Here is a 21,997-nt window from a genome sequence, read left to right as displayed (position 1 = left end):
CTTCACAACGCTTGATGGTGGGGGAGCCGTTAGCATGGGACCACTGAGTGTGAGCTGTTTACGGGAAGGAGAGAACAAGCTGGAGAATAACGGTGCAGTCAATTCCATACGGTATAGGTTTAAAAACAGACATCTCGGTGAGGTAAGAACACAAAACAATACAATAGTTTGAGTTTTTATCATGCTCTGTTTATAAAGTTGAGAAACTTACTCACTTGCAATATAGTTTTTGCTTTATTTACTTTGCGTAAAGGTTGACCGCACACTGTGGTCTTGTCTTATGTCAGTTTATAATAAGACAAACAAACAACCCCGATACAACATAATTCTTCACATGATTGAGGATAGCTGCGTTGGGAATGAATTTGTCCAAAAACAAACATTTGAAACAGAGTCATACTGACATTATCAAAATTTATGGTTTACTATTGTAGATTTTACACCATTTTCAGTTATTATAATGTGACTGACGTCTGATTAAATTGTTGAAATCTCATTCATACACCACACAAACAGACACTAAGACCTTATGTTCATTAAAATGGATAAAATGAGTTTTGTAGAAGCCTTCTTTTGTAATTTAGTTTCATCTACAACACATTTAAGGAAAATGACAGTAAAAAAATATTCTTTACGGTCACATTTTTAAGAGGATGCAATGAATCTCTGCTTCTTCCCTCCCCACTTAACTGATGTGTGCAGTCTGGCTGAGATTCTGGAATGAAGTCACATTTTTAAGACCTAAATAAAGCTCATCACAGGTGAAAAAAAAGACGAAAGCAAAACATTGTCGTGTTGTGTATGCTCAGTGGCTTGTTCATGGAGCATTTATGTCCCCTGCTGTACAAGCTGCCTTCACAGGGATAAACTGTGAATTAGTATCTGCCTTATTTCTTTCCACGCATATAAAATAAACAGAAGTGGTCTGCTAAATTTAGCGCGCCCACTTCATAGTGTTCAGCCTCTCACGTGTTGCCTTCCTGTAACCATGAGGAGATGGTACACGTCAGGGGGGGGTTGTGTGCGTCTGCACACGTATGCATCCCAAATTAAACGTGTGAACCCACCCAGGTGTTCCAGCTGCACACATTTCCATTGTTAGTATTTGCAGTTTGAATCCAGCCGTGTCTTCCACCAACTGGTGATGAATGGTGTGTTGCAGTCATGCATCGATTTCCTCCCGGTGAGAACATATCAGCAGACTTGTTACACCAGAAAGCAAGAAGAGGAGACAGCAGATGCCTTACCTCTGAATAACCTCCTGCTCTATCATCAGCTATCCCTTCATCCCTCCGTTCTTTCATTCTCCGCTGGATGCAAACGTCTCCTATGCCGTTTCCATTCACTATGAGTGGTGGGCCCTGGCAGAGGAAGGTGTATGTGTGGGTGTATTTTCCCGTGCAGGAGGGGTGATTTGCATTCACTGCCACCGGCCACCTCGGCTTCAGAGGCCCTGAAGAGATGGCTCTTTGAGCTGCATTGAAAGGGACGGAGTGTGAGTGAGGGAGAGACACGAATGAGCGGTGGCAACACGCCTCACAGTGTAGACTGCATGTGGCTGTGCAAGTGTCCCAAGTGTGTGTGTTTGCTTGTTTTAGTGAGTGGCTTGAAAGTGTCCAAATACCAACAAGTGTTTGGAGTATTTATCTAAGGAACAACTACCCCTTTAAGTTTCCATCCACTTATGATCAGAATTTAAATTAAGCCCATAGTTAGTCACATATTTTTAGTCTGGAGGAACTCAGTCATCAAAACTGTGATTTCCCGATAAGGATGAAATATGTTATATATGTTATACCCTGGCATTCATTGGCTTTTTACTGATAATATACATATAATCAAAAGCTGGACAAATACACATATTTAACCCTGTTCAACAACAAGTTTTGCTTCATATATAAATAAACTGGGACATTTTTTATATTTTTTTTTAAATTTCAAATGCATCTTTTTGGCATCATGTCAATCATGTATTGACATGAGTTGCCAAACCACAACTTACCAAGTAAGAAAAGCAGATTATTTTTTGAGAAAAACGAAATATCCTAGTACACAGCGTTAGCTCCAATCTGCAGCATTGAACAAAGCAAGTCAAGAGGCACAATAGTCTTAGCAGACATATGATTAAGCTCCATTATCTTGCGTTAAGTCATTGTCCGGGACCTTCTGGTAGTTTGAACAGAGATGGTAAACCTTTAAATCCCGAGCGAACTATCCTGCGAACAATATGCAAAACTGTCCATTTAATTTAATTGCAATAGTTTCTAATAGGTGGTGGCACAGAGGGGCAGTGCTTAGAGCTGCCAGCCTGGTTGGAAAATGCAGACCAACAGAGCTTGTCAATGTTAGGTTTGCATGTTCTTCCTGTGCTTTTCTCTTGGTTTTTTTCCCCAATATTTCAATGTCAGACCAACTCTTTGGTAATTGGTGACTCTTGAAAAATACAAACATGAAGATCTTCATCTTGATGAAGGTAGTATAAAAGATGTGTAGAAGGGTGGTTTCGGTATGACGAACAAAAAGAACCAATCAAACGCACACAAAGACAGTCATAGAAATGTATGTGTAGAACTATAAATGCATATGTTACAACACAGCATTGGGTATGTGTGCATACTTGTGTGTCCTTCCCTCTCTTAGCCTTGAGGTGAACCAGAGCGATCATTAATCCCCAGACAGCTGAATTCTGCTTTTTGCCTCACAGGTTGCGGAGCTGTTTGATCTTCCCGCTTCTCCTTTTCTCAAGGTTACCTTAATAACAATTTCCATGGACAGATAGAAAAGAGGCAGACGGGATCTCCGTTAACAGTCCACTTCTACTCGGTACCAGAGCGCTCTCGAAACAAGCCGGGCTGTACATTTTTTTTTCTCCTCCAAGCAGCTTTTGTAATAAACTTTAAATCCAGTATAAAGAACTCACATTGATTCCTATTTTAAATTAAAAAGAAGAAATGTAGTATATCACTTTCACTCAGTTCAATACTACGATTCAATAAATTCCTGCAATGCCGCACTACCCCGTTTCTATAGCCCAGCTTATCTCGCTTTCACAGCATTGCTCAGTAATTTCCCAATGCCATTGGTCTCATCAACAGCGCGGTAACAGTGCAGCTGGCCGCACCGCCCCAATAGCCGCCGACTCAGCAGTTCAAAATGTGAACGGTATCAATAAACAGGGGGATTAATTATAAAAGGCAAATACACTGAGAACCAGCGGGGGCAATTTATGACTGTCCACTGCTGCTGTACCAATACACAAACCCTTGTATCCTGCTCAGGTTTGGCCACAAAGGCACACTAGAAACAACCGCACACTCCCAAGCCAACACCGCTGTCACATTGAAAGAGTGTATACAGTACCGTGTACAATTTTGAGGAAGGTAGAGGGCAAACGTGCTGATCCTTCGAGTAATAGAATCAAGAAGGCATCGGATAGCTTTTAATTTCATTCTACCACAGAGGACAGCAACCTCAAACATACACCCAATGTCATCAAGTTTTAGTGTAAATAAGAACAATGTTTCCTTCACAGAGAAAAGTCAGAGGTGAGTCTTGTTTTGCTGAGATTTAAGAGCATGTTAAAACTCAGAAGTACAATACAGTGAAGTCCGTCAAATTTTTTGAAAATTGCTGCAGGCTGCAGTTGGCTCGTGCGCCATAGTTCGGACAATCATGGTCTCAACAGGTTAGGGTCTTTCCAGGGTTTCAGGAAGAGATGGGAATATTCACAGAAAACCTGTGGTTTATTCTCCCAGATGTTTGGAAGAAGTTTCTTCGAAAACTGTGTTCAATTAAAATGAGCAAAGATGCAGCAGTTGAGGGGGAAGCTTCGTGGTCACTAACTGCTTTGTCCTGACATCCCACTGTCCGATCTTCACACGCGTGGTTTAATTCTTGAGCCAACTGGGCATGAGCATCTTGTACCTCTGTTTCCCAGCAGGAAGGCGCAGTGGCAACGCCAGCTTCGGCTTCTGTCAGGGTTTTATGGGAGTGGGTTATCAGCCCAACTGCCAAGCTGGAGGGCCAAGGGATTACTCTTCATCTGGTCTCTACCTTCAACCTGTTCGGCATGGCTGGCCCGAGCACAGTAAAGTGGGGATCCCATCGGGATTGCACTTACTGCTTTACCTTCTGTGTAATCACTTTCCATTTTGTCCACTGATGAACCAATAAAAAAAAAAAAAAAAAAAAACATTAATGGATATAGGTTTGCACCAAGTGTTTGCAGAGTTTAGAATGAAGTTAAAAAAACGGCACTGACCACCATTTCAGAGTAACTACACTCTCTCCAATGTCTACAAATAATCTGCTTCATGCAAGTTTAACAAAAAGACGAATGATCTCTTATTTTTAACTGATTTTATGGAGGAAACAAAGGAGCAAGCAAGAGGCCTTTAAACTGGAACATTGGAGTTCTACTTACAGATTCTAAATGTCAAAATGTTATTGTAACACTTGAATTCAAGCAATTCACCCCAAGTTTTTTTTTTATTTTAATAGTTGAGTCAGCGTTGAATTCATTTATGTCACAAAACTAAAAAATCTTTCTTTTGTTGGCGAAACACTGGTGAATGAAAGTTTGAAACAATCCAAGCTTAAGTGGCACCAGTCCACCAAACACCCGGAGATGGTGTGTAAACCCAAAGAGTTCAACCTCAGAGCGAAGTCAGTCGTCCTTGCATAATATGACAAAGACGCCATTTAACATACCGTGTTGAAAACAAGGCGTGACGGGTGTGGTTTCGCCAAACTTTACAATGGTGAAAAATTTAGGTCCCTCAAGAAAAAGGTTGGGAACCACTGTCTTCACAAACAAGTTGTTCGCTTTGATTAGGTAGAGAACACTGGAGAATGGAAAATATAATCTATACACCGAACTAAAACACTTCAAAATTAAAAAATAAAAATAAAGACATTGATATACTTCAACATAAAGTCGCATTTCATTCATATGACACGTTTGTTCTGAGAATTTTTCTCCCTTGCAAAGCAAAAATGTTCCGACACTCCATATAATACACTTCTGCTAATGATTGGAACAAAAACAAACAAAAGGAAGCGTCTTTTCAACATTTGTAGTCAACGCTGATCTAAGGGGAGAACCTCAGAGCGCTTCATTAGAAGGAAGGAGAAAACGGTATAGACGGGCTATTGAGTGTACAATCCCGTGAAGAATAATAAACAATTCCTAATTTGTTTGGGTCACACTCAGACAAATTGCAACTGGGACGAGAGAAGAAAGAGCAAGCGTTCCCGTATCCACGCCGAATTAAAAAGCAATGAAACAACAACCCTCATGGAGCGAGGCTGCTTCATCAGTTCGAGTGGTGTGCACAATAAATGGACGGAAAGCGGATTGTTTGGAGATATGGAAGAACACTTCCTTCCAACCTTCCTTTTCTAGGCCACAAGTTGCTTCAGGATCTTACCTCTTCACAAAATGAGAATGGATGAGTGGCTGTGGATTCTTTTAAAAGCTTTGTTTGTCCTGTGGGGGTGTTCGTGAGAAGCCCTGCTGCCGCCGCTGTTCTTCTGCAGGCAGCATCGACAACTCTGGATTGATTCAATGATCTTTTTTCGAGTCCCGTCTTGTTTTGCTTTGGATTGGAGAAGAGAAATATCCCACATCAATTACCCCTTATTTAAGTATCTTATTGAACCAGTAATATATTTCCCAGAATGCCTCCAAACCACAGCACCACCTGTAGGACTGCTCCCATTATTAAATGGGATGTTTAATTGATAGGACAGGGTATATCAGACCTCAGCAAATCCTATTTGATGCACTTCAACAATTCCCAAGTTAAATCAGATCCCGTCTCAGATTGTGCTACAGTGACACTGAAGCCCAGCCAAGAGAATATGCACAGTGAAAAGCTTGAGAGCTTATTATTTAAGTACTGTTGTAAAGTCAATTCACTCTCCCGAGGCTAAAAAAGATCATTTAAATAGACTGCTAAATCCCATTTCTGCCTCCACTGCTCATCCAGAGCATGTGGCGAAGATGAAGAGCCATAGGAAAGAGGGTGGTGCTGCTGCTGCTGCTGCTTGTGGTGGTGGTGGTGGGGAGGCAGAGGGCCATCCACCCTTCCTTCGACGGGGAGCGAGGCTGGCTGAAAAGAGCCCGAAACGCGCGAGGGAGAGCGACGTCGAGGGCGGACAGGGGAGTCGATCAAACCGATGAACCACACAAGCGCCACAAAACGAGCAAAGACAAACCGCGCACATTACTGGGATCACGTGACTACCCCGCACACGCATCCCTGCCCCCCCGCCACGAATAGTGAAACCTTGCCCCCGCATGGAAACACAGACGCACATATTCCCTCCACTTCACGAACTCTCTTTCTTCATCTCACTGGCTTATAGGCTAAAAATAGCTGGAACTGAGCTCCTGCTAATTCCTTCATTCAGAGTCTAGTGGAATAGCAAAATAACGACACAGGAAGTGCTGGATGGTTGCCAAGACAGCCTCTCGGCCCCCCCCCATCTAAAATTCTACTTTCCTTCAACCCATTTCCCTCCCTCTCTTCTTCTCTGGTTCCCCTCCTCTCTTCAATTCAGCGTCTCTGCCTCCTTAAGAGGCGACGTGAAGGCTTCAAAACGTGATCAATATAATTTGGCTGCGGCCTCTGTCTCACTCGCATAATTACATTACAAAACTGCTCCTTTCGCTTGCATCCGCAAGCAAGGAGAAAGTGAAAGACACATAAATTATTAACTACAATCATTAACATTACATACTTCTCCTAGTTAACATATTTATCACATTACCCATATAGTACTTTGAACGTTACATGAAAAACAAGCAGCAGTATTTAGATCCAAGGGCAGATCAAGTCTCTTAACCTCCATGTTATTAGTTTTTCATCCTTTAAGAACCATTCAAGTTGGTTCTCTGAATAATAAATCGAGATTTCGCAAGAAGCTTATTAGAAACTGCACATTTAGCAGCTAAAACAGACTGCAGAATTCTGATGGATAACTGTTTATGGGAAAGCATATTTAGCTCCGGATTAACCTGTTTGTGATCCGTTTTGTTTTCCCCGTGTCACAGAGTTTTGAGATTTTGATAAGTCGCCGCACTGGCAGCAGAGAGAGAGAATTAGTGCACAGTTAACCGTGAAATCTGCCGGAAGACAAAAGTATAAACTGATTTGAAGATGAAACAAAAATTTTAACTGAAAGGTATTTTTCTATACTTTTAGGAGGAGGTTACTACCTTCACATTACTTTGCTTGTGCAAGGTCTCATTTAATTAGCACGTTACCAGCAGGTAATAGGCAGGCTATTAATCCCTGAAGATTCACGCCCTTTAGGGTCATGAGACATTCAATTTATTTGCAGATCATGATTTAAAGAGTACCTTTATAATCATTTTTTGAGAACCTTTTTAGTTAGTATCTTAAATCCTAAAACCAGTTTAGATGGATAGTGATATATAGATTAAAGCACATCCCAATTTGCCCAATTTAGAGACCGGAAATGACTCAATTTGTGGCCTCAAGTAACTAATTTAAAAAATCATTGACAACTAATTGATCCACAACTACCACCGCCATATATAAAGCCCGAGGCTTATTTAGCTGAGATGATACTAGGCATGTCCAACATCTCAGCCCAACGGCCCAACATCTCGACTGACAGAAGAAAAAAAAACACATTAATAAAGTCAAATTTCAATCAGGCTTCAGATTTGAGAACTGTAAAACCATAGCCAATTATGAAACCGAACAGCATCCCACACACGAGAGCGAGTCTAACGAATAATCTGCTATCAAATCCGAGCGCAGCCCACAAGACATCCTGCTACAAGAACTTGACAAGCGCGCTCGCTCTCCGTCTTTCACGCGTACAGACGCACACCGGTTTAGTTTCTCGTGTTTCAAACGGGTTCGCTCCGAACCTCTCTCTTTGTCTGTGCGGCTTTTGTCTTGTAAGACAAGTTCGTCTCGACACATTTTCTAATAACCTCACCCTTCATTTCAACAGTCCGTCAAACCCACGGGCTACAAAACCTTCACAGTCAGCGATTTAAACAGTTGGTTTCTTCCGTAGCACATCCCAGCTTGCGTCTCTTATCAGATATTGTGGGTCTGTGCTGCGGCGAGCAACAAAACCATCAGATTTTCGCAAATATCAAACAGAAACGAAGCTTTTTCATCCCCGGGGACCCATCCTCAGTTCTACCCTGACATATTCAATGCTTCTTTTTTTTTTTTTATCTTGTAAATGCCCGCTATTTAATAAATCTCCCACATTAAAAATTTAAATGAATTCCTGAGAGTGTATCTAGAGGTAGCACATCAAAGGCAGCTTTTAGTCTTGAAGATGTTTTTGCCACTCATCCGATACCGCTTCATCACTTCCCAGGGGTGTATGTAATCTGATTATTCTGGTCTAACATCAGCTCAGTTACATGTCATACATTACTGTTCAACACAATCCCCACAAACCTTCCCTTTACTCTCGCTCAACTTAATTACCACAAATACAAATGGCTCTCATTTATGTGTAGTTTTTAAAACATCAGCTAAAAAAAGTATAGAGTACCGTCAGCAGCTTTATTAACTCCACCCCCCTGTGGATCCACGACCTTTTTAGCATTTACATGTTTGTGCAGGCAACACGTACGCTCCCCGCATGGCGACCTCACAGAGGGCGGTTTACAGCTGAATTTAATGCTTTGTAAGACCTTTTAATGCTACCTGAGATTGGATTTAAGGCCAATTTAAAAACCAATTAAAGATGGTAAACGCAAAATGAAAACGCTTGTAAGTGAAATCTCTTGAGGGACAAATTGGGGGCAACAAGTAAAAAGATTTGCAGAATGGTCAAATTGGTTTATTAAAGCGCACGTGATAAAGACAAATTATGTTTGGCATATAGCAGGCCAATTATCTTGTTTTAGGGAACTACAGTGCCAATTTGGACCAGAGGGCTGTTTTTCTCTCTTGTGCACAGGGCTCATAATCAGACTTAACTGCAATTTCCTTTCACTCAGCCTGAGCAGACACTGAGCTCATGCCGGAACATGAGCATGGAGGATCGTAGCACACCTGATTTACAGATTTGTAATGTCCATACATGTCAGAATATTCAAGAAAGTTTGGGAACTAATGTGCTGCACATTTGAAGGTTTACTTCAAATGTGCAGTAGGGGTGAGGTAGGGGTTAGCCTTCTCACCAAGCATTGAGATTATCCTCAGTTTCAATCGAGGCTCGGGGCTTTAATGTCTACTCTAAGTCCATCTTTCCTTTCTTCGTCCACTCACAATTCAAAAATATGCATTTAAGGTTAATTGGTAACTAAGGCGCCGTTTCCACATCATTTTGGCAGCTTAGTTTCAGAAAAGTTTCACATTTTCCCAACGTTTTGAAAAAACCCCAGCATTTTTTACACCTCAGCAGCAGAAATGCTGAAAAGGATGCAGTTAGCATGCCAGGCCACTAGTAGGTGCCATTTGTTTTTGTAATGAAACCACACACACACAGAACAATACACCATAATTAACACTGAATTAATGTTAACAATGGTACGTACACAGAAATTTGTATAGACAGATGACAAAGTGAGATTGTTATTACGGGTGACTGTCAACTAAAAAAACTACCCCTAAGAATATGGACACTCTGGCGGCCGCCATTGTTGTTATTGTACATCGACTTGCACATGCGCAGAAGAACTATTTACTGCAAATGTGGTGCACAAACGCAGTCGCAGCCTTTCAGAAAAGTAGCATTTTCCCCACCGGTGTCATGATTTGTCTTTTCACTTAAAAGCGTTGTCAGGTAAACAGAGACTAAATTTGCATGCCGACTATGTGCGAGTGATGGTGCTGGCCACTTGTTCAGGCTCTCAAGAGCTATAGAAGATGAATGGATTGATCCGATTGGTTCAGGTCGGGTTACGTTGGTCGAACGCCGACACACTACAACACTGGTACACACCAGCTAAACCAGCATCACACCAACAAGATAGCCATGAACCTTAATTTCTCATTTGGTTTTTTTCTCCACGAGCCTAAACTACACTACTGACAAGTTGCCTTGCCTACAGTACAAGTCATACTTCTTTGTTCCAAAACTGAACAGAACAAACAGGAATCATCTTCAAAGTTTTATTTGGTCCAGTTCCTTTTATGATAGAACAGAACCTCGATGACTGGGAATCTTCACAGACAAGTGTTGTGGAAGCGGAAGATAAAAGATTGTGATGTATCACGTTCCTCATCTTTATCGGGTCGCCACTAAAAAGTGAGCTCAGGAACTTTGCTTGAAAGCTTGTCTGATGGCCAAAAAATACCAGACGTAAAAATCCAAGACGTTTGGAGCGAGTTAAAAGGGGATCTTTTAAGACGAGAAACTTTCCCATTTGTAGTTCCTGTCAGTAGTAGGTTATCGTAAACAGATGAAAGCAGTGCCCGACCAAGAGCGTCTGACTTTTTTTGATCTTCTCCCCTCCGACGAGAGGAAGGAAAAAAAAAAAAAAAAAACCTTTGGACCAAACAAGATAGTCATAGTTCGTCCGCGCCACCATGCCTCTATCGAGCGCAGTGCAGAAAGCTGAATGGAGGACAGCGAGGAGAAGAGGGAGGTGAAACATGAGACGAGCTACAAAGAGAGACTGTCAGTTAAAGCTTGTAGGAGCCGGACCACATGCTGAATTAGGAGTCTCTTCTGACCTCCATTTTCCCACAAAATGACAACTGAAAACCGACAGCTGACTTTAAAACGGCGCCTCTCACTGCGTCCTTGGCTTTTTTCTTTCTTTCTCTTTTTCTTCTTTCTCCCCATTAAAGGCTCCGGTCGCCTCTTTCAGTTCTGGCGAGCACGCTCACATCAAAAGGGAACTTTTGGGTGTATGATGAAGAGAAATCGGGGGATATTTCACGAGCTACAGGCACCAGTACAGTGTTATATAGGAGCAATTGTTCAAACTCTGAGAAGTGTATTCTGCCTGCAGAGAGACGGTGATCTATTTCCACCATCACCCCCTTTTCTCCCATTTTTGTTCTTTAAAATATATCAGCGGTAGCTGGCAGAAGAAAGAGGTGACATAAAAAAAAAAAAAAAAGATGGAGCAGAATAATCATAGATTTTTATTTTTTTTTTCTGGTATCAGGAGCAATCTATATCATATTTCCACTGCTGAATGCTGGCACTTTTTTTTTTCTTTCTCTCTTTCCATTTTTTCTCCGTTTCATTTATTTATTCATCTCTGGCCCTTTGACGATGCCGATGTTGCAGCGCGGCCCTCTGCCGCCGTGCGCATTATTGTATTAGTATTGAACCCTTCTTGATGAATCTCCACAGAAAATTGAAATATTGCAGAATGGAGGGATGTGGGAGTTTGAGCTTGATGCATGGCGATAGATGAAGTATCGGATGGAATAATTTATCAGACGCCCCGCAGCACCGCCAAAGCAGCACTTCGCTGACAACGCTGAGGTTAGCGGTTCAAATCCCAAAGGATTATCTGGCAAAACCAATGCGGGCCCTCCTCGAAGGGACTAATTGAACCCAACTTGCAGCTTAAAAGGCACTTTTGCAGCAGCTTATCGGGGTTAAAACCCAATCTACCGCCAATAAAGCTGGTTCAAAACTCTGATTTAAAACTGTTTCAGATGCTTGCAAAACCATGTCCGTCTTTTTAGAATCCGACCCTTAATTATTGATCGTGCGATGCTGTCCGTATCGGATGCAAGATGTCAGCAGGTCTTAAGTAATTCATGTACATCGCCTTTCTCCTGCAGTAGTCTGCTCCAGCCATTTTCTTCATTATTTTTTTTTTTCCCCCCCACACACACACGTTCACACTTCTTGAGGAGTCTAATTGGCCACTTTTTGTGAAATTAACCTCAAGGGAAAGAGTCATATGAAAGCTTCACATGAGTTGTGAGACGTATCCTCCCACACCGTAGATTTACGGCTAGAAGGCTTGAGCTGTAGAAAAGAAAATCATGAAGTATCACATGGTTGTATCGCAAGTAATTATCTCAAGGAAAGAATGACTTTTCACGTTTCAGTTCCAGCTTGGAATATCGCAATAATGAAGACGATCAGAGAAGGAGTAAGGCAAAATGTCCATTATTTGGTAAATCTTGTTTTGGGTCCAAAAATGTGACTGATCAGAGCTGCAGCTCGCCCTAAAGCTTGAGTGTTATTTTCCGTAGCCGAGTGAGGTACGGATGGGAGCTACTTTGTAAATATCGATTTTGGCTACCGGGGCTCACTTCAATTACCGTCTCATAATTATATTTTCAATCATGTAAAAAATTGACAGCCAGGCACGTTTAACCATATTGTCTGACACCAGACTAAGGATTTCACTTATAGAACTTTTTTTTTTTTCCTGCAGTCTGAACAAACTTTACACTGTTAGTCACATTCATCCTGACACACACCAACAACCTATGTAAGGTGCCCGACACCCACTGGGAGCAACTTGCTTTGCTGAAGGGCACTTCCACACGTGGACATGATGGAGGAATTAACTACCAACCTTAGGATTAGATGATGAGCCAGTCCACAACTCCACCATAAAAAAAAACAAAAAAAAAACAAAGAATAGGCAAACTGCACACAGAAAGCCCAGAATGAAACTGGGATCTCCTCACTGTAAATCTCCTCACTCTACCGCAGTTAGTTTTACCAACTGATGACATGGTTGCATGGATCATTTGATTTTACTGCATTTTGGCACCATTATAAGCAGCAGAGTTTATGCATATTAGCACATTTTAATTATATGTGCAAACTCAGTTTGATATTCCAATTACAACTGAGGGTTTTTGGGATTTCGGATGGTGAATTTCTAATCAGCTTCAACTTCAGTCTCGATCGCACACATCATCATGTGAGAGCAAAAAACTGGGAATCTCATTAATACAGGACTAAATCTTGATTTTTTTATTTTTTTCCTATTAACAAAATTTAGTTAGGGGGTTGACACAATCTTCTAGAGTGTTGCAAACCCAACATGGCACTGTATTGGATCACGCATCTATCGATTTTCTACATCACTACACCCAATTCAGGATTGTGAAGGTGCTGAAGCCAATCCTCACAGTTGGCAGAGGCAGAGTATTCATAACTAAATAATTTAAGCACAGAAATTGCATTTTGGCTGATTCTGGCCGTCCACTGTGGGTCATCTGATGAGACAAAACAAACCTCTACTGCTCGCCTGTTCCAGGTAACTTCAAAGCGACGACTTCTCCATTACCTCTATCGTGACTGCACAAAGCACAGCGATAATGGATCCCGCGTGCCAGTAAACATTTACACCCACTTCACAATTTGGAGGCTGCTGAGTCGAGCCCCTCCAACTTATCCACCATGACGTCCAGCTCTGTGATAACGGCCGCTGACTGCTGAGAGAAGCATGCGGTTTGTCTGTGGGCCCGAGGCGGTGGCGGCAGCAGCAGCCGGTACGTCCCTCGCCACGTCCATCGATTCAGCGTGACTCTGCAGGAGCCAGATGAAAACCTCTTGCTATGATTTATGGGATGCCTTCTCCAATGGAGCCCCCCTCCTCCCCATGCTGCGTGGGGTGAGGGAGCGACCCACCAGAGGGCTAAAACCAGTTCCAACCTGTCCTAAGACATTTTATTCTGTACCAAGAAATTCTTGATAATTAAAGTATTATTTTAATCACTAGTGTTTCCGTGCATTCCTCAAGGTTTTATTAAAAGAATCATTCACTTTTTTATTAGAGCAATTTGACGGAGGAAAACTGTTCTGGGAAAACGTGACTAAAATACTAATTTCATACACTATTTGATGAAACAGCAAACAACGTTTACTGCCACCAAGTCACTTGTGATCAAATACCTAAATGAGCGATTGATCAAGCCTTACAGCGGTTCCACCGAATACCACGGCTGCTTGATCGGGACGATATTGGCCGAACAAAGTCTTTGTATTCACCAGAGAAATATGAGGAAACTTGTGATAAAGTAATGCAAGCGAGTGAATAACTATGCAATCAAAAAATGCTATTTTATATATAGGTCACCTTTTATGCAAATAATAGTGTGATGAAGGGTCTAGCTAGAGATATTTTAAGAAAGAAATTGTGGATTTTGTGGTTTACAAAAGGTTTAACTAACATCCCAACCGCACAGTTTAAAATGACCTGTGGAGGATAAAAACAACCTTGTGGGGCTAAATGCTACAGTGGTATGTGACGACATGACGACTATGGTATCGTTTTTACACTAAACTTACATACAATTTAAGGTTGTGGTTTATGTCTCGGCACTTCACTGTAATGATTATGGTTTGGGCTTAGCAGCGCATTATGTCAGTGAATGGGTTCCCCATGTGGCGCAGACTAACAATGTTAACAGCGAGTACAGGGCGAGTCTTGTCATGTTTGAATTTTTCATGGCCACATGAGTAGAGAGTGTCATTTTATTTCCCTAAGCAAGAATAAATGAAATAACTTTACCGGTTAGCTCGTCTAACAAGCAAGCAGGTACACTGTTAAGTGCTGTTGTCAATCTTGTCATGTTCGGAGGCTACAGAGCATTTGCTATTATAAAAATCATTAAAGGGGCAATGACTGTTACCCGGCAAACTGGATAATAGCTTGAAAGACGGCTTAGACGAAGAGACGAAACGCAAACAAGCAGTTGGATTAGAAGACAAAGAGCTTGGATCTGTGGTTGTGTCATCACAATGGGGCTTTGATGATTTGTCTGTCCTGAGGTGGCCAAAATTAAGCTTTTTGCCCGTTGCTTTTGTTTTGAAGGCTCTTACTTTTGTGTGTGGGTGTCATGTGAATACCAGGAGCCTCTTATGGGCCGGTCATGGCCGATGGACAAAGACTGACAGAGGAAACCAGACAACACCATCAGGTCACAGATTCACTGTCATCACTGGATCATGCAGTTACTTCTAATACTCTTTGCTGGCTGTATGAATCAGTTTGACAAATACTTGCAGTGAACTTACAGTGTTTGATGAATTGAGGAGAATCTAGTATTCTATCAATGTTTTTCAATCATAATATCCGATTTGTATGTCTCATTCGTTAGAGAGCAGAGTTGACTTTTCTTGGTACTCTCACAGTCTATTAATAACCGTACTGATTTATTGCATGTGTCAGAATTTCTTTATGAGATGATTGATTCGTGTGTCAGCCTCTCAATAGCCAAACACGGAAAAGTATTAAATCGCTGAAATCGTCATTTGCATTTTAAATTAAGCTCCTGTTAATCTGATACAACTGTATTTTATTGACTTTTCCACTGGATGATGATTAGATGTATTTGCTTTCTTAATTTGCTCCAAAAGAATTACAATTTCTGAAACATATTTGCACACACGCAACACAGAATTAATAGAAAAATGACAACACATGGCTGGCTTTGCAACTCACTAAGCACTTAAGTATTAATTAAAGAGCCAGGAGTAAGCGCCAAATGTTAGTGAGTTTGTTTATCTGTGAACAAACACACATTCATGTCAGTGTCCCACTTTCCTTTTTTTTTTTTTTTTCCATTTGCACTGATGGTGGCATTAGGAAATAATTCTGCAGGCTTAATCCATTTAAAATTAGAGAAGGTTTTTAAGGATTGGTGCCCTATAAAAAGGATACAAATAAAAAAAAGGCCTCAGGAGATGGGAGGATGGGAAAGGAGGACATTTTCAAGTTTTCAAGGTAAGAATACAAGAATAATGGAATAGCAACTGAGTGAGAGAGAGAAGAGAGGATCAGTGGGCATGCCTGTGCATAGAAGAGGTATAAAGTGAGAGTTTTGATCCGATCACTCCCAGTGTACAACAAATGATGCCTGATTTATAAAAGGTGGCACAAAAGCTCTCATCCGTTCTTCCTCAATCTACTCCTTTCATGTCTTGATTTCCAACTTTCTCCACTTGTGTTTAACACCTTTCATAATCACCTCTCTTCATTCCCTTACATATTTCATGTCCTGAGCTTTTCTCATTTAAACTCGTTTCCAATCCTTCACACCTTCTCCTCATCTCCTCTAGGTTACTTCCTTCACACGTCACGTCTCCTACCTTATCTTTTTTCCCCCTCTTAGAGTTTTTACGTTGCCTACGTTGCTCCAAATTCTGTCTTTTCATCCTTTTCTCATTGTTTTTCCCGTCTCCTAATTTATTGTAATCGTCTTGTCTATTTTCATTGTTTCCTTCAGGTTTTTTTTTTTTTTTTGTTTCCTCCCTCCCTTTGTCTCATATGATTTCTGTTAAAAAATGTTCACCTCTCCTGGTTTCATTCCTTTCCTCAATGCTACTTATTTCCCTTCTCTCCTCTTGTTTAGTCCTCCATCTCTCACCTCTCTTTTCGACATTAGCTCCTCTTTTCCTCCCCATCTTCTCTCTCTCCACCGGTGCGCACATGCACCCCCCCCCCAAAAAAAAAAAACCTAAAAGATTCTGAATCAATGCGGGAGGATGGGCAGAGGGAAAAAGGAGGAGCAGAGAGAAAGACAACCCTGGAGCTGCTGCAAAATGCTGAGGCCAGCAATGTCATGGCTGACTTGTCCACAACAAATATAGCTGCGGTGATGATGAAGGATGAGGGGTGAATCCAGTTCAGAGTCGTCGTCCCCCCCACCCCCCAATATATGATGACACACAATCTATACTAGTTAGACATTTTGCTGATGTTTCTCCAAGTTCAGCACACTGCGCTATGAGTATATAGGCTGACAGTGTTGACATGTTTCATCGTCACACTCGGAGTTCAACGCGTTCACACACAGCGTACATGCGTCCAGCTGGGTGTCATGACATTTTGTATTTTCAGCAGTAAACATGGAGGAAAAAAAACACAAAAAAAAACATAGCTGTGAGATCTGATGTATAGCAACGCTATATGTGCCCGAGGAGCTCGAAGTGAGAATGACGAGGTGTGGAGGGCTGAGGGCACAGCGTTACAGTGAAGTGGCGGAAAGAAGAGTGTTGAGCTAAAAAAATAAAGTGATGAAAGCACTGAAAGAAAGACATAAGTGTGTTAGAGCAGAGGTGTCAAACATACAGCCCACGGGATGAAAATACAAGAGTGTAAAAATGACAAAGAAATTGCAATTCATAATCTCCCTGCTGGATGAAGGAAGGACACAATTCAACAGTAGATAAAGATATCAAACTTACTGTTTGAGGACATACTATGAGGGGAAGGCTTGCAAAAAAAAACATCTGTTCTGACGGTTTGGAGAAAAACACAGAGGAAGAACTAGTCTGCATGATCATGAGGCGCTTGGATATCTTAACTTGGAAAGATGGATCACCGTCAAAAAGAGCAGGCTGTGGCAGCATTATAAGTCAGTCAACACTCTCACAATAGGACGAGAGGAAAGGATTAATCTTATATGTACAGGTCAGTAGCAAAGCTGGAATTAAGGGTTAGTGAAACAACGTGTCACACTGTGTTCAACCATCTTGCCCAGAGTATGAATACTCCCCACCAAAAAAACAAAAAACAGCAGAGATTTAGCAACACTGACTCCCAGGTAAAAGAAAAAAAAAAAAAAAAGTTTATGAAATGAGGACACGTTCATAATTTCATTCTATTCAGTAAAAAAAATGAGAAAGACTTTTGTAGATTGATATGTTTTTTTTTGCTGATCTGGGCCCATTGACATCAGACTGGGATGTATGAAGGACTTGAACATCCCTCTGTCAATAGAGGCAGTGACATAGAGTGTGTACACTGTACATAAAACAAACATATCTTGTGTGTGCTTTAACACACACACAGAAAAAAAAAACCACCCTCCATATTCACAGAGATCTCTCAAAACGTAAATTTTTTCTTCCGTGGAAACATCCCGTTGGCGCCGCCATCAAAAGGTTTCTCATGAGCGCCAACGCGACTGTTCAACCTTTTTACTCTGGAAGGTGGCCACTTTGTCGGAGGCGTACAAAAGAAAACACAAACGTGAAACACATTCTACTTAAGCCGGAGCAAAGGGAGAGAGAGCGAGGGAGTCGGAGAGGCGATGGAAGTCTTTTCATATCGCACCTGCCGACGAGATGAAAATATTTCTCTTTTATTACTCACGTACCTCACAACACATCTGGATCGGAGGAGGAGAAAGTAAAAATTTTAAATAAAAAAAATAATTAGAAAAAGCCAAGAAAAGTCAAAAGTCACCTAATTCTTTTCTCATAAAGCAGATTGAAAAGTGCTCCAGCCCTGACCTTTGTACTCTTGTTTTATTGCACCTTAAATAGGAAATGTGGATGTGCCATAAAACCAGTGATGGGTAGATAAAAAAATAAAAAATAGACCCCCCATGGGATTCTTGTCATGTAGCATTTTGTTCGTGTATTTATACACAAGTCTCCTCTCCCACACAGACACACACACACTTAAATCTCACAGTCATTGCCAAACAAGAGGCAAACTAAATATTTATAGTGTTTAAAGTTATGCAGGAACTAAGAAAAAAAGGGTAATATTTATTTTCCCAAAAACTTTTCCATGATAGTTAAGTTGGAATGTTGTTGTTTTTTTTTTTTCTTATGAGTTCTAACTGACTGTTCACTGAAGCCCCACTCGCCCAAACAAAGACGAAATAATTGTGAAGACACTTGTCTGTCAAGCTTTTGAAACACAGTAATGAATCTAAAATAACAGCAACAATAAAATAGTGTACATAAAGATATGAGATACTTTAACAAGAGCATGTTTTATATCATCTAGGCTGAAGTAGTTGATATTTGATATGCACACCTGCCACGGTCATTGCCATAAGGGTAGCCATTAAATTATGCGGCTCCATAACTGCGAACACTTTCTCTGCCAGAAATATGAATGTAGATCAGTATTAGTATCTGCACTCAAATAACGGTGTTGAAAATATACTGGCTTACAAGATAACAGCAAGAGTAAATAATTAAGGAGATTTATTCATGTTTATTATGCTACCTAAAGAAGAAAACAGCATTAACTTTGCAGGAATTTCATCTTACAGAGTTCATCTAGTAGCTGGGTTGGAAAAAAAGACTTCATAAACACCCACCTACTAAGTGGAAATCCACTCCCTCTGCAGGTAAGTTACTTCTGTATACTCGACTCTTGGCTGCTATTAGTACCTTTGTGTTGAGACTGGATCGTTGAGAAAGATTTACACTCAAGTAAACTCTGAGCCAAATTCAATATCTGAGCCAAAACTTACTTATTGCTTAGTCCTTGTTTTTAAAGCATTTAATCCCGTCATGGGAAAAGTTAAACATGAAATTGTAATTCTGAAACTGCGAGTGTCAGCTAAGCACTAGGAACTGCATAATCCGGTGCTTCTTTTTCAATCGTCAAAGTTTTGGTAGTTTTGGCCTTTTTTTGCATCCATTGTATAAATAGTAAAGTTACTCGTGCTCACACCTGAATCCATGAGCTGTAACAGTGAATTCAATTATTTAAAGGTAATGTGATTAATCGTAAACAAAGCTAAAGTTCTTGCCTATAACTAACGGCAAACGGCGAAAGCTCTGAGGAATAGTGTCTCACTGCAGCCGCCATGACCAGAAAAGTCACATTACCTAAATCTTATCTACTGTACCTTTAAGGTGTCAGCACAGCTGACTCTAGTTTGATTGACATTATTGCGATAACACACCCAGGATTACAAAGGAGAATCCCTAACATCCGTTGGACCAAGCACCATGCTTTGCTCAAAGATTTTTTAGAGTTGCGATAGTAAAAGTAAAAATGTGGACATGCCCAGATGTGCACTATGTACTTTTCATTTTCAATATCTGACCCTGTCTCTTCTACCTGAGCCAGCAGGTTATCAGTCCTGTGGGCTCGAATGGAACTTGGAGCAGCAGTTTGACCTTTAAGCAAAACAACCCATACATCTGCAGGGTGATTCGGTCTTAAAAAGAGTCTCTAAAAAGTCTCTAAATGTGGTTTAAAATCTTCCAAAAACAGTACTTGGTTCAAATGTGTTTCGAATAATCTGCCCCTGTGCGAGTCTACCATCTGTGCAAAGCTTGACAGGCATCACAGTGACAAAACAGACGGGGCTGAAGTGAAAAGTCAGTTATCTATATTCTTATCTCATCATGTTCCCAATGAAACCCCCTTCATCCCCACTCTGTCCACTCACCATCCTCTGTGGGCACGTAGACGTTGAGGTAGAGGCAGTCCTCGCTCTGGTTCTGGATGTAACCCGCTGCCACGTCCAGGTTGTCCGTGAACCAAACGGGCAGCATTATCTCTGGAAGCACCCCGTGGACATTCTGAGGGCATACGGGGGCGAACTGGGTGGCGTTGCGAATCTCCTGCCACGATCCAGGGGCTTCGGGTGGTTGAAAGCGGCGATCGCCTATCGGCGCCGTGGCGTAAGGTACGCCTAGGTACTGCTCCACGGGGCCTAGAATCTCATTGTTCAAGTCCTTCTTGATGCCCCGGAGCTTGCCGTAGTTAGTGGTGACAATGGGGTGCTTGGCGGGATCCATTTTCTGGCTCGAGGCCAGGCTAAAGAGGGCGATAAGGCCGAGCACGCTCATGAGGTACCAGTCCGTCATGAGGCTAAGAGGGCGTGTCCTGGGCAACATACCCCGTCGGTTCGCTTTAGAAACAGCGAGCGGAGCGGGGTACGCGACCGGATTCATATTGTTGAGCCACCTGCTCATACTCTCGAAAGGAAAACTTCAGTCTTTATGAGACAATGTGGTTTACAACCCACAGCCTGGCAGGTAGCGCATCGGAGGACAACAGCAATAACAAATACAGGTGGACTCTAATAAAAGCTTTTTTGTTTTTTTTTAAAGGTTTCTTTAAGACCAGGAGCGCCAGGTCAAGGTGAGATGGAGGGCAAAGTAGATGCTGGGTAAAGAAGGGTCCTTGGGTTGCTGGAGAAAGGGGCGAGACCTCGGTGTGGTTGCCAGGTCAGTGCTGATTGTGAGCAATCGTGATCCGAAACTCTTCCTCTGCCATGGTTCTGTTGCGTTCCATACCTATTCGTCTTCTATTATCCAGGTAATTGGAGTGATGAGGAACTCTGCAGGATGAGACAGAGAGGCAGGAGAGGGGAGGGGAAAGATTTAAGGAAGACAGTGATGGAGAGAGAGAGAAATGTAGAGAGAGCGGAGGCAAAAGAGGTGGGGGAGGAAGAAAGATAAGAGAGATTATAGCTTATCAGAAAGAGAAATATATTCCATTAAATTTTGTCAAGGCTTCCCCCCCGAAACTGTTGCTAAGCAAAATACATCTTCTGAAATGGGGAGACTTTTTTTTTTTTTTTTTTAAATCTAGCGACTGTGCTTGAGGAATCAAGCCGACAAAACCCTCATTTAGTGAAGAATTCATGTGGTGACCAAGACGTTTTCGTTTCATTTGATGTTATCACAAGCGGGGAAATGCCAGTAGTATCCATCTGCAGCCCACAATACTTTCAGAGAGGCACACCTCTGCCCCTAAAAAGATTGCTTTGAGGCACTTCAAATCACTTAGCCTATTACCATTACGTATGGTCTGACCTATCTGTTAAAATTGGTTTTACTTTTACAGCTCATCAGGCTCATGCCAGTGAGCATCTATCCAGCTGTTTTACCGTGAACATACCTGCCCCAGTATTCACTACATAAACATGGGACATCAGACAGAATGTCAAGTGAGAAGAAACTGCCACTGTACAAAATAAATATTGTGCCTCGTGATTACTACTGTAATCAGACTCACGATTTTATCAACAAAAATGGGCATTAATGACTTGCCCATGATCGTTTGATGATTACCGGAGGGAGTAAAGGTCATAATCAAATGTGGCCTAAAAAATATTCACTGAATTATGTTGTAATGCTTAAAATAAAATCTTGTTTTCGTTTTGTGTCAGTTGTTTACAGAGTTCATCCGAGCTACACACTGATTGAGCTATTAAGCACTGATTTTGTTTTGTGTTTTTTTTTTTTTCTGTCCTGAAACTAGATGCTACATATGCATTCAATCAGGAATCTATTAACAATTTGAATATAGCTTATGTTAGAGATCATCTAACCAAGCCCAGCA

The 21,997-nt window shown here is 41.5% G+C and overlaps 1 protein-coding gene across 3 annotated transcripts in view; it reads right to left on the bottom strand.

Annotated features, from left to right (window-relative positions):
• nlgn2a (neuroligin 2a) overlaps window positions 1-20,613 on the bottom strand; it is a gene marked incomplete at both ends in the record, with an annotated part of 134,343 nt that extends 113,730 nt beyond the window's left edge. The window contains one exon of one of the 3 annotated variants that reach the window (XM_080486485.1): window positions 20,094-20,613. In XM_080486485.1, coding sequence (XP_080342611.1) covers window positions 20,094-20,601 — 508 coding nt within the window. Of the gene's footprint in view, window positions 1-20,080 lie in introns of all 3 variants that reach the window. The other 2 variants (XM_080486484.1, XM_080486486.1) reach the window with 2 other exon arrangements.
• Window positions 20,614-21,997: the final 1,384 nt, after the last annotated feature.

The sequence above is a fragment of the Lipophrys pholis genome (genome assembly GCF_963383615.2).
Source record: "Lipophrys pholis genome assembly, chromosome: 18".
Taxonomy (NCBI): domain Eukaryota; kingdom Metazoa; phylum Chordata; class Actinopteri; order Blenniiformes; family Blenniidae; genus Lipophrys; species Lipophrys pholis.
Note: the sequence above shows the minus strand (reverse complement) of the source record. Positions and strands in the feature narration are given on the sequence as shown.